Source organism: Heterostelium album (genome assembly GCF_000004825.1).
Source record: "Heterostelium album PN500 unplaced genomic scaffold PPL_contig16, whole genome shotgun sequence".
Lineage (NCBI taxonomy): Eukaryota > Evosea > Eumycetozoa > Acytosteliales > Acytosteliaceae > Heterostelium > Heterostelium album.
Genome location: NW_008805093.1, coordinates 178,433 through 192,429, shown reverse-complemented (window position 1 = coordinate 192,429; position 13,997 = coordinate 178,433). Strand labels below are relative to the sequence as shown.

Sequence of the window (13,997 nt, the reverse complement as noted above, 5' to 3'; positions counted from 1 at the left end):
TTGTAAATAATTTATTTGTTGTTATTATTGTTGTTGGCATTTGTAAATAAAGATTTGTTGCAATACAATAAGACACAATCTCTTAATGTACTACTTAGCATTGATTGTCTTCTTTCGGAAAATATATAATTAGCTTTAGAGAATACAGATTCAGAAGGCACAGAAGAAGCAGGAACACACATATATTTGCGAGCAAGTTGAGCAACATATGGAAATAGGTGATTATTTTGCGACCAGAAAATTGCAGGATTAGAATATTTGCCTAGTCTCTCTTCTTCTTCAGTTACATACTGATAATTGTGGAAATCCATTAATTGCTTCTTGAGTATATCTACATTAAGCTCTATTGGTTGTGGATCTTTACTATATCTATAAAATGGATTAAATGACACTGGTGATAAATCTATTTGAGGTGTGACTTTAGCGGGTGATGTTGTTGTAGTAGGTGTTGTTGGACACATATTGAAAATCTTTATCCAAGAAGTGCGCTGTGAATGTGGTGAACTTGTCATTCTGATTGTTAGTCCAACCATCTGTTGTTATTGCCACCCAATCTGCACGATCTATTTGATACTTCATCACATTCGTAAGATCTTTCATGAGGCCAGGAAGATACGTTTCCTTAAACTTATACCTTGAGGGAGGTGAATAGTTTAACGACTGAAGAAACTCTTTGAACTCTGTGTTCTCCAAAGTTGAAAATGGAATATTTGACATTACTATATATCTACAACATAAATAGTCTGAGTTTGTTGTGAGTTTATTTGGTAATAGTGATTGTTGTGCCAATTTGCAGCTTTTTGTATTCAAGTGCTCTCTGCAATGCTGGGCTGTATCTGCTGTGCACTCTTTTTTACAAAAGAAACAAATATTTTTGTTTTTTTCGCTCTTTTTTGTAAAACTGTTTAAAATCACTATAAAGTGTTTTATTAAATAATTTTATTAATTAACTCAATTTTTTTCTAAAATCTCTTTGCAATTATTTTCATTTTTTTGCTCACTGAAAAGTAACGAACTCACTGAAGGTAAGTTAGTAAACGTGCCACTAACTAACTTGAACTCACTCAAATTTTAAAAAACCAGTTGTTATCAATGATTATTAATTTTATTTATAATGTAGATAGAATAGTATTTATATTTGTTCAGTGACAGAAAGAAATAGATATCTTTAAATACTGATCATTTAAATAATAATATTAAAATGAAATCCAATCATCAATCAATACAGCATGTTGTAACACTCGTTTGTTTTAGTAGGATTTATTTAAAATATTATTTTTTTATTATTAAATGATGATACTTCCAAATTCTTTACGATCGATTTCATCGTTCTCAAAGAATGGTTCCCATTTGTTTTGTTCGACAGAGTATCGAAGATTCTTACGACTGCCAGAGAGCAAGTAGAGGAGGGTGAAACCTTACGATAGACCATCGATAAGAATTCATTATGGAATTCAATACTTTCAAGTCGTTGGAATTGTTTGGTGTCCATGTTGAATCGGATAAAGTACTTTCGGTGGTTGAGAACATAGATGTTACCGTCATCGTCAGTACAACCACTGTATGCACACTCCAGATCGTTGAATCGATACTCTACAGATACCATTGAGACGGGATTGAATGCTATCACCAGAGGAGCGTCGGATGGCACCGTGTAGATCCATCCGTTGCGACGATGATACACTGAGATCACCTTTTTTGAAAAGTTTTTGAAAGAAGGCTCTTTGATTTTCAGTCGCTTAGTGTGCACGTTGAACGATTCTATTGTTGGGTCGTAACAGGAACCTCTGTAGCCGCCAACCAGATATATATGATCGTAACCGTCATAACACAGCGAGACACCATAGTAACGAGTTAAATTCTTGACGTTTTCCACAACGCTAAACGATTTCGCTTTGATATTGTATTTGATAAGCTTGCTACTGCCGGCATTGAAACCACTAAATATATAGATGTTCTTGCCTACCAATGCGGTAGACATGGTTGTATTTCGAAAGTCAAGTATATGTCCTTCGGGAAACTCTACCTCTTCCGTATGAAAGTAATCATCACTTATGAAATGAATCAGAGTTGCACCGTTTCTATGTAGAGAGAAGATTGTATTTTTAGTTCGTTTGGGTGTTGTTACACTGATCGACTTGTGGATCACCGATTTGAATGGTTGAATATTAAACCTTATCGTATAGATATTCAATGGTTGAACTATTTGTAATTGACGTTGTGGGTTGAATTGTTTTGAGTATTTATAGATGCTATCCAATAACCATGAATCTGAATTATTATTATAATGTTGATTAACTATTATAGAGGTATGATCTTGTTGTTGTTTTTGTTGATCAAATACCACTTTATTATTTTCAATGAATGATATCAAAGTTGAATTCTCATTGATTGATTTGATTATTGTAGATAATAAATATTCATCTGTAATATCTGGTTTGATTTCTTCAAATTCATTATTACTACTACTACTATTATTATTATTATTAACATTATATTCTTTGTTGTTAATGATGATATTATTACTATTATTTATATCGACTAAATATTTTAATTCATTTAGTAATTGATTAACTTGTTGATTGTGTGTGTCAATATCATCATTGATCGATTTCTTTAATTTATGTTCTATAACTCTTAAATATTCATGTAATTCTGAAATGTGTTGTGATATCTCTGATTCTTTTGATGTTAATGATTGAATGTGTAGTGATGAATCTTTTAACACTGACCAAATAGATTTTATTCTTTTATTGATAAATATATCATTTATTTCATTACTAATATTACTATTATCAAGACACAGATGATTATTAAGATTTGATTTTATTTTGCTTATATGATCACAATGATCAAGATGTTCTTTATATAGACTATTATGTATTGTCAAACAGGATGTGCACAATAATGTTGTGCATTGATAACATACTGTATGATAATAACAATTATGCTTTGAACACTCCATAAATAGCAATCTGTTTGTTATAGGATTATCAGATATATAAATTATAGTTATATAAATAAAAACATTAATATTAGAAGTTTTTTTTTTTTTTTTTTGATAGACCAATTCTAACCTAAAGATTCAAGTTTAATCTTTCTGAAACTATTTTAATTAAATGTTAAAAATCATTTTAACACCACACCTTCAGTTGCTATAAAAAGAGTATGAATAAATAAAAAAAAAGTTCTTGTTTCTATAATCAAATTTTTTGAGCGAGGTACATTTACTCTTACTCTAATGGGCAAGGTATATCATTTTGTTTTAATCATTAATGACTTTTAACAAATCTTTCTTTGAAACTATGATGAGGATCGACAATTATTCTAGTACTAGGTGTCATCTTCACTTGTTTATAATGGTTATACTAAACTCATAGCTTTGACTGGATCATAATAAATGATTTATTCTTAAAATGTATTACTTTTAACTACCTATCATCATTTGATGGTTAAGAAAATGAAGTTGTAGTTCCTGTAATTGGTTATTGTTGAACTGATTCTATCATTATTATGTGTGTTTTTAAATGAATTAGATAATAACATAATAAGAAGACATTTATTTAAAATGTAATGATAAATAATTAACAATTATAGTAATTAATAGAAAAAGATTTCTTTATTAATTGCATTGAGTGGTTTATCTACGTTAAACTATCAACAGGCAGGTACTATAATCTAAAGAATATTTTAATTTTGAACGAATGTTTAATGTATTTTTTATTTATTTAAAAATAGTATTAATCGTAAATAAATACTGATCGAATACGAGATACAATTGCAGCATTGAAATTGATTCTTGATTGACCGAAAATGAGATAATGATTATCATAAATCTTTCGAACTTGGAGTTCAACTATATTTTCATTTCTTGTTAAACACAAGTTGGTTATTGATTTTGGTAAGTTAAAAACATCTCGAAGCACTGTAGAGGAAACAGTCAGTGATTTTACAGAGTCCGGAATCCATTTAGTTGAGAATTGATCTCGACAATATAGTTTTATCACGACTTCTTCGACAGTGTTTGGAATTTTGAAACCCAGTGCACTAATTGACTTATCCGAGTTAAATATAAACTTCTTCACTGACGATGGAAACCCATTTGGTATTGTTTTATCTACTTTATATGTATCGTATCCAAAATTTACAGTTTCCACTCCAAATGGAATATCTCTGATAATCGATTCGCTACTATCAAAATCTAGCTGCAACTCCTTGATCTTCAGTTTGTCAAGAGATTCTAGTTTCGATCCATCTACACATAGTCTTTCCAAATTAAATTGTGATCGATTTTTGAATATCTCATCGATATCATATTGTGTTGAGGCTATATCTAGATTTCTAATTGACGGAGATATAGAAGAAATGAGAAGACAAGAAGCTTGAATATCTAAATCAGTTAGAGAAGCTGGTAGATCTGCAAAATCTACAGTGTAATACGAATCATCAATATCATTTTGATAGAGCGATAATGTTGTGAGATTGTTCAGTGATTTGATGAATGGAATCCATGATAAAGGTGATCCTTTCAAAGTACAAAGTGATTGTGGTAATACTCCATCTGATATATCACAAATTCTTTCACCAAAATGATTGAAAACTTTAAGATTTGGAGGAATCGATCCAACTTGAAGTGTGTGAGAGTAATCACCTCCCAATTCTAAAAATGTTAAAGATTCTGGCAATACATTCGGTTCGAGTCGTTGGTTGAAGCGTGCACCAAATATCAGTTTTGTCAATGTATTTGGAAGAACACCTGCTGAGATTGGTTGATTGAAATCTGAATGACTTTCGAATTTCAGTTTCTTTAGTTTCGGTGGAAGATAACCTGCCAACAAAGGTGAATCGAATACATAGGCAAAAGTTATCGATGTCAAATTCACAGGTAATAATACATTCGATAAACTTGATATATCTTTTAGAGTGGATACATTCGAATTCGATATCATTCCAAAGAGATTCTCTGTAAACTTGGTACCAAGTTTTTCAGTTAAATACACTGTAGTGATGTTTGGTGATATTCTATTTATTGTATCTTCACCATGAGTAACTATGTTGTTTATGATTAATAAATGAATTAGAGAATTTGATAAATCTATAATTTTAAATATTTTAAATATTATTTACGAGGGTCGAGAGAATAGTCTTTTTTGGTACCACCAATGGACAGAACACAATTACTCTTTTGATTGAATGATCTGAGTATTAATGATCGATATGATTTTAATGTAAATACTCCTACATTATTATCATTAATGATGTTTATATCATCAGTATTAAAAGATAGATATTTATCTCTGTCATCGAACCATCTTTTACAAACTAATGTAAATACTATTCTATCTATATTATCAAGATAGTTAACTATCTTTGATAACAATAAATGTGATAGACTAACAATCATTGAATGATAAATGATTAAAAAAGTTATAAAAATACAATCACCCTGTAAGCTGAAAAAAAAAATACCTATCATATTTACCCCAGTTTTTGATTTTTACATATTTTTTGGGATTAATTGTGCAGGTGAAAGTGAGCTAGTTTTGTTTTGTTTGGTTGTGTCGGAAAAGTTTTTTTTATTTATTTATTTGGTTTTACTAAATAGTCAAATCTTAAGATTTATTTAAATATTTTGAATGTTTTATCATATGTGTGAGGAATGTATGTAATTTCGATCGATGAACAATTCCATTCATGATAGGTGACTCTCTGAATACAAGGTAATGTTGATCATCGAACTTTCGAATCCACATTTTCTCTTTTTCCATGCAACTAAGTACATAGAGAGTGTTTGGTGGATAGTTCATTGGTGGAATGATATACCTTTCTTGGTCATTTTCGGTAAAGAATGGATCATTATAGTTGATCTCCAATTCCTGTATAGAACCGGCACCAGAGAGGTCATTGTTCTTCTGGATGGTATTGATACTATTCCAAACATTGGTAATCTTCAACTTCTTCACTGATGTCGGTATCTTTTGGAATTCCGATGCGTTCAAAAGAACAATGAGTGACTCGACACCAAACGGAACATTGACCTTACATTCTTCATTCTGGTCGGTTGTCAAATCCAATTCCAATTCTTTTATCTTCAAACCATCGAGAGATAATCTAGCGTTGAATGGATTCACCTTTAGATAATCGAATTGGTATTTCGAGCGATCTTTGAACACTGAGTCAGCATCGAATTCACTAGAATCCAAATCGAGATGTCTGATAGCGAGTGGCATTGTTCCACTCAATTGTACTGGTGTTTCCGGAACTGATAATGTTAAACTTGTGAGTGATTCTGGCAAACTACTTAAATCGAAAGACTCTTCACCCATAGTGTAAAACAAAAGTGTCTTGAGGTTGATAAGTGATTTGAATTGTTTACTCCATGTTATCGGAGCATAAGTAAGAGTGTGTAATGACAAGGGCAGTATTCCATCGCCAATCGGTGAATTATTTCCAGAATACTCTAGTACTTCGAGATTTGGTGGTAATGATCCAACTTTAAAATCTCTTTTAAAACCTTGACATCTGAACTTAAGAACTTTCAGCGATGCAGGTAATACTCCTGGTTCGAGATCCTGGTTGAACGATACATTGAACTTCAATTTGACCAATGTGTTTGGGAGAACTCCTGCTAATATTGTCCTATTAAAATATTGATCGAGAGTGAGTTCTTTCAAATTTGGTGGTAGGAATCCTGGCAAAAGTTCATCATTAAACTCCCGTGAAAATGATATTGATGTAAGACTCTCTGGTAATTTACACTTCAACGATGGAATACCATTAAAAACTGTAACATTTAAATTTGAAACCAATCGACATAAACTTTCAAATTGTGTTGGCTCTATAACAAATCCTTTACCAGCAATATCTATTTTATAAATGTTTAATGATTTGAATCTATCGATATCATCCAATTGATCTTTAAAAAAAATGTATAATTATACTATTAGATTAGGTTACATTAGATTTATAGAATATATAGTTACCTTCAGTTAAAAAATAATCATAATATTGTTTTGATTCAAGATCACCAAAAACAGCTTTACATGCTGATTTTCTTTTGATTTTATTTGAAATGATCGATTTATAAGAATTCAAATACATAAAGTTTTGATCGTCATCAATAAGAGAATAAGTATCTATATTAAAAGATAGATATCCTTGTCTTTCATTGAACCATCTTTTACAAACAAATGTAAACACTATTCTATCATTGTTATCTTCTAAATAATTAATAATCTTTGATAACAATACATGTGATAAATTAACTATTATATTTGAATCGTTATTATTATTATTACTAACCATTTTACTTTGATTTAACAAATCAATTTATTTTTCAGTTTATTAATCACAATAAATAGATATTTAGATATTTCTTTTAAATGAATCAAGATTATTTTAAGATTTTTGATAAATAATTTAATCAGATTTTATTAATATCCTGTTTTTTTTTTGTTTTTTAGTTTATAAATTTGAAGATAAACTGATACACTATCGTCGACTTCACATCATATTAATTTTGTTTTGTTGGTTGACTTCTCCAAGACAACCATTTAAATCTATCTATTTTGTTTCTATTTTACTCTTTAGTTTTCTTTTTCACTCTTTGATTCTCTTCATCAATAATCATGTCATTGTTTGGTTCAGTAATAGTCGTAGGATGTACACCATTGCCATTACCATTACCATTCAAATGGTTTGGTTGTTGTTGATGAAGTTGTTGTTCCAACTGTTTTTTTGGACAAAATGATGTGGTTGTAGTGGTTGTGGTTGTGGTGGTGGTCGTAGTTGTTGATGTTAACAAAGGTGACGGTGTTGTTATCGAAGCTGGCGCGCTGGTGGTTAAAGATGATGAGGAATGAGTGAGCGCCAATTGTTGTTGTGAGGAAGACGTTGATGTTGATGTTTTTGAAGTGAGTTTTAAGATTGAATTGGTGAGTTCATATAAATTTACAGGTTTGGCAATGTGCATGTTGAATCCAAATGATTGGACCTTGGTTTTGTCGGCGATGGAAGCAGCTGCCGTCAAGGCGATGACTGGCGTTGCCGGAAGACCGAGACTATTCTCTCGCTCACGAATCATCTCTATGAATTTGTAGCCATCGACATGCGGCATTGTGATATCAGTGAGGATAATATCAACAGGTGCAGATGCTGTTGTTGACTCTGTTGAATCTGTTGATTTGATGTTTTGTTGGAATGCGTTGATTGCGTCGGCTGCACTGAGATATGTCTCTGCTTTGGCGCCTTGCTTGGTGAGCATCACCGACAAGAGGTGGAGCGTCTCCTCAAAGTCGTCAACTACCATTACTTTCAGGCCGGCCAATGCCTGTCCGTTGTACATTTGCAGTGGCGTATCCAGCTCGGTTCGACTTCGCTTGAGGTTCTCTTGCTCGATTGGCAGCAGTATAGAGAATGATGCACCTTTGCCAACTCCATCAGAGTAGGCAAATGAAATACCACCGTGTAACTCAACAATATTATTTACAATAGATAATCCAAGACCAAGACCGCCATAGTGTCGAGTGGAACTGCAGTCGGCTTGACGGAATCGATCAAACACATGTGGAAGAAACTCGCCCGATATACCTTTGCCATTATCGGTTACTCTGATCAATGCCCACGATTTGTTGGTTGCCATCATCTGCTTGACGTGATCTGCTGGTGCACCGGTGACGCCATAGACGTCGCTGCCGTCGGAGCGGCTTAGCCGTACACTTACAGCGCCTTGCGAATCCTTCGAGAATTTGATGGCGTTCGACACCAGATTCCATATGACCTGTTGAAGACGAGTGGAATCTCCACGCGCACAAAAATGTTGTTGTTTCACATCGACATCCAATTTTACATTCTTGGTCTTTGCGATGAATGTTAGTGATTCCAAAGCATTCTCTATGATCTCTGATATATTGATAGGTTCACTAGTGATCTGGAATTTACCACTGATAATCAATGACATATCTAGTAGGTCGTTAACCAATTGATTCTGGGCACGCGCGCATCGCTCTATCGTTTCTATTCCATGCTTTAGTTCGTCGGCGTCTGGCTCGTAGCGGAGTACCTGACTCCAACCGAGTATTCCATTGAGTGGAGTTCTCAACTCGTGTGACAAGTTCATAAGGAATTCATCTTTGTGTGTGTTTGCCTGATTCAATAACGATCGCTCTTGGTCCAATTGTTTCACCAATAACTGTAGGTCACGCTTCTTTGATGCCAGCTCGTTGACTAGCTCACCGAGATCATTGTTGGCAGATTTCAACTCCTCCTGAAGGAACTGCTTGGCTTTCTTCATCGACATCAAATTAGTGATACGTGCAGTTAGTTCCTCAGCACTGAAAGGTTTGTTAATATAGTCGGAACAACCGTTGTTCAAGAGTTTGACACGCATGTTTTCGTCGGCTTTGGCAGTGAGGAGAACAATGGGAATGTTGTCATACTCTGGCATCTGACGAATTCGCTCGACCATTTCGTCACCACTCATGTTTGGCATCATACAATCTGTCACTATCAAATCTGGTGTGAATCCCTTTAGTTTCTCCAGACCTTCGACACCGTCGTATGCCGTGTAGATACGATATCGCGATGCCAACAACTCTGCAATGAAACGATTCATCTCTACATTATCTTCGACGACGAGAATCGATGGTTTGGCCATTGTCTCTGGCTCCTCCATGTCAAACTCGCCATTAGCATTGTAACCCTCACGAACTTCCAACTCCTCAGATGCCTGCTTGGCGATCATCTCTGCACTGAACACACTACCCATCGATTGGCGAACATGATTCTCAGAGTCTTCGGAAATCAACGACGACGATGAGACCAACGATGAAACATTAGAGTCAGAGATTGTAGTCTTGTGGGCAAGCGAGTCGATATTGGGAGATACTGGAATCTTGATGGTAAATACCGCACCGGTTCCCTGCTTTGACGAGGAGATGCTGACGGTTCCCTTGTGTAGCTCGACAAACTCTTTGACAATCGACAATCCCAGACCAGTTCCACCGTGCTTTCTGGTGGATCCACCATCGACCTGTCTGAAACGATCGAATATAATTGCGTGAAGATGTTCGGGCACACCTGGACCACTGTCAGACACTACAACCTCAAAGGCCAATTCGCCACTGGGCATGGTGGTACGATCTACCTGTACACGAATCTTTCCACCGCGTGGAGTGAATTTGAATGCATTCGAAATGAGATTGGTGATGACACGATTGATTTTATCGGAATCGATAGCTGCCATCAGTGCAGCGCCATCCGGAATCACCGTACTATAATCAAGATTGTTGTCACGTGCCAACAGTTCAAAACACGATGCAATCAGACTGACTGTACGACCTACATCGACCATTGCATATTGTACTTCCATCTTACCAGCTTCCAACTTGCTGATATCCAATAGATTGTTTACATGTTTCAACAAACCACGTGTATTTCTTGCAATAACTTCCAAATATTTCTTTGAAGAAGCTGAAATCGTTGGATCTTTTAATAACTTTTCTGTTGGATGAGTAATTAATGTTAAAGGTGTTCTTAATTCATGTGATACATTTGCACTAGTATGTCCCAAAAATAATATTAATATTGATTTTATAGGTCATTCCTTTTAAACTTCTACTTACAAGAATTGTGTTTTCAATTCATCTAATTCCTTAATTTTCTCATAGAGTTTTCTTAGTTCGTCGTTTTTTCTTGCGATTTCATCCTCTGCCTGTTTCTTTTCAGTGATGTTTCTACCCTCTGGTAGGATGAGCCACACCTTTCCATTGTCGTCAAAGAGTGGCATCAGTGAGAAATCGATAGTGATCGTCTCTGTACCAGCTGATTTTCCAAAGATATCGACTTCGTAACGCACGAAATTGCCTTGTGCTGCACTGTACACTGCTTCACGACAATCGATCTTTGTCTTCTCAGAGACAGCCCACCACCTACAATCCCAGAATGGCATACCAACGATATTCGAACGAATCATACCACCTCCATGTAGAGCGGGTTCATTTACATCCAATAGATTACCATGATGATCCAATAATGCTACAAACTAAAAACATACAACGATTAACAATAATGGACAAATCAAACAAACAAAGAGCAATATGTATAGTTACCTGATACATTTCATCCAACATAATTCTAGAGTTACCATTGGCCAATGCTAACTTTTTCATGTGTTTGAGCTCTTCGATGAGCTCCTCACGAGTTTTATCCTCATCTTTAACCTTTGAGGATGAAATTTTCAAAATTCTGTCGGATATCATCTTTTTTTGTTGTTGTTGTTGATGTTATTGTTTCTCTCCTTGAAAAATATAGATTACTTGAACTTTAACTTAAAACTGACTGATGATGTGATGATTAGATTGTTGTCGATATTACAAACAAACAACAATCCTGTGAGAACTATGAAACTTCCAATAGGATCGATCTGTATGCTATGATACAACCTCACCTCAACCTCTTAAGGTCTATCTTTCTTTGATATTGGGTTTTTAAAAACAAATCAAATTTTGGGTGATTTTCTCCAAAAACTTTGTTTCTTTTTTTTTCTTCTCCCTATAGAATCTATCTAAAAAACTTGTTATTACTTTTGTCTCTCTCTAATTATCTATCAATCTATGACTGAGACTATTTATATCTATCTTTATCTCTCGTTTTTATCTATGTATTGTATCTGTATTTGTTTGCCTTTATTTGAAAAATGATATTACTTGAATTCCAACAACTATTTTGAAAAAAAAAAGAGAAATTAGATTTGAATCGTTACACTTTATAATTTATTAACAGTTAACATTGTTGTTGTTCGTATTTTTAAGTGAATTTTTTAAAAAACAACAAAATTCAAAAAAATAAAAAAACAAAAAATAAAAAACCACCAGAATAACAGTGTTGTAGGAGTTACTTTTTATTGATTTGCTTGTTGCTGGTTAATGAATGATTTGATTGATGTTTTTCGATTCACACTGAGATACAAAGATTCAAAACACGATATTTAATTGAATTGCAATTCAACAGTAACAACAAAATAAACAACAATCAATCAATATTAGTAACATTAGTTATATTATAATTCATGAATATGAATGATTATACATTTTTCGAATATTAGTTATTCTAATGATTATGTTTTTATTATATTATTATTATTATAATTTATTTTATTAGAATTACCTTGATCATTTGAGTGTTTGTTGTAAGGTGATTAATTATTATATTAAATTTTAAAATTACATAAAACAGTAAATTTGACTGTGAAATTAATTAATAACAATAATAGAAAAATGATATTCAAGATATGGTAAATGTAGAAAACATCAATCTTACAATCTATTTATATAGTTGTATGTGTTGCTACCTATACCACCAAACAATAATAAATAATAACAATTAAAATATAAATTTTAACAAAAAAGAAAAGAAGAAGGAAAAAAAAAAGTAATCTAGATTAAATAACCTATATATATATGTATATTAAATTAAGATTATTAACTCACTTGTAATCCAAGTAGATCACTCCATATTTCCAAATTAGTTTTATGTTAATTTTAATTTTTTGACCTATTACCTAATATTGAGTTGATAGTAATGGTAGAAAGAATAGTAATGGCACATGGTAAAAAGGAATATAAAAGTTGATATTTGGTGCTGGTGTGTGTGATTGCTGAGCTGTTTAGGTATAGAAGAGAAATGTAGCCAGCTTTAAGTTTAGGTTAAGCTGATTGTCTAAATTCGAATCGAAAAATTGTTGATGTCTACACAATGAGAAGATAAGATGATGATGTTATATTGTTATATGTGTAACACCTGTAATTAGTGTTTTAATGTTTTAATGTTTGTTTGGTTCTGTTTTTGATTTTACGTTACTAAGTACACACCCCACACACAGCATACCAGAAAAATGTATAACCACTATCCAAACAAACATATATTAATTCAATTTAATTCATTCATTCATTTAATATAATTAAATGTTGTTTGTCCAGTTAGTTTTATTGAGATTTTCGTTTAATTAATTGAATTCAAATTTGGTAACCAAACAAACACATCGATTTAAATAAAAAATGTTGTTGTTATTCATTTATAGGTAATTCTGGATGTTGATGCGATACTTGAAAGAATACTGACTTGAATTCATTTTTTATTTGTGTGGTGGTGCGTAGTGTGTATGTGAGAGAGTGTGTTATGTGTCGTGTTTATTGCTATATTTAAAAAGTAACATGGACGCTATTTTCAAACAAAATTGAAGTTAATGAAGATAAGTTAACTTTACAAAATGATGTTTAAATAAATAAATAATGTAAAGTGTAGATATATGAAGTAATTATAACTATTGGTTGATTGATTGATTGTTTGTTTGTTTGTTTGTTTGTTTGTTTGTTTGTTTATCTAAGAGAAGCTCTTCTCTTCTTTGCTTGATTGGTTGTGCACCTTTGTTTTTCTTACGGTTAGATAAAGAGGTGATCGTATGTCAAGATTCATATTTAGTGTGACTTTATAAATTCATATCATATAATATAATATATATATAACAGAATGAATGATCTTCATCATTAATATTTATAGTTTTTTTTAAAAAAAAATTTTTTTTTTTTTTTTTATGTCATCCATCTTATCTTTACCAAATGAGGGTTAGTGGTTCGAGTTTGTTGATAATTTGCAAAAGATAAACAAAAGAATATTTTGTGAATATTTTAAAGTTGGTTTGAATGAGTTATTAAGGTGTATATACACTTTTTTATAAGTAACTTAAAGATAAATAATAACAAATAATAAAAAAAAAAATAATTAAAAGTGATTATTCTCTTAATATTGTGTTACCTTTATGTTTGTTTTAAACTTATTACTTATTATTTTTATTATTATTATAGTTTATATGTATATGTAATTGCGACGTCGATTGAAGTTGTTTTTTACAGAGAAACATAAATGATAGAATAAAAAATGAAAACACAACAAAAACATATAGAAGGCTGAATTTTTGTGTGGTGGTTTGTTTTTTTATT

General features: G+C 32.4%; 3 protein-coding genes across 3 annotated transcripts; all 3 read right to left on the bottom strand.

Annotated features, from left to right (window-relative positions):
• Window positions 1–11: 11 nt before the first annotated feature.
• PPL_06549 (uncharacterized protein) lies at window positions 12–512 on the bottom strand (the record flags this gene model as incomplete). The annotated part of the gene is made up of 1 exon (XM_020577403.1): window positions 12–512. The coding sequence occupies one exon, from the start codon at window positions 510–512 to the stop codon at window positions 12–14; it is 501 nt and encodes a 166-aa protein (XP_020432730.1).
• A 116-nt stretch (window positions 513–628) lies between these two features.
• Window positions 629–7,305, bottom strand: PPL_06548 (uncharacterized protein; the record flags this gene model as incomplete). The annotated part of the gene is made up of 8 exons (XM_020577402.1): window positions 629–727; window positions 1,385–2,862; window positions 3,078–3,106; window positions 3,649–3,671; window positions 3,759–5,095; window positions 5,128–5,453; window positions 5,824–6,916; window positions 6,984–7,305. 8 exons carry the CDS (start codon window positions 7,303–7,305, stop codon window positions 629–631), a joined length of 4,707 nt encoding a protein of 1,568 aa, XP_020432729.1.
• A 274-nt stretch (window positions 7,306–7,579) lies between these two features.
• Window positions 7,580–11,258, bottom strand: dhkD (histidine kinase; the record flags this gene model as incomplete). The annotated part of the gene is given in 3 exon segments (XM_020577401.1): window positions 7,580–10,556; window positions 10,623–11,034; window positions 11,054–11,258. The coding sequence occupies 3 exon segments, from the start codon at window positions 11,256–11,258 to the stop codon at window positions 7,580–7,582; spliced, it is 3,594 nt and encodes a 1,197-aa protein (XP_020432728.1).
• Between the last annotated feature and the right edge of the window lie 2,739 nt (window positions 11,259–13,997).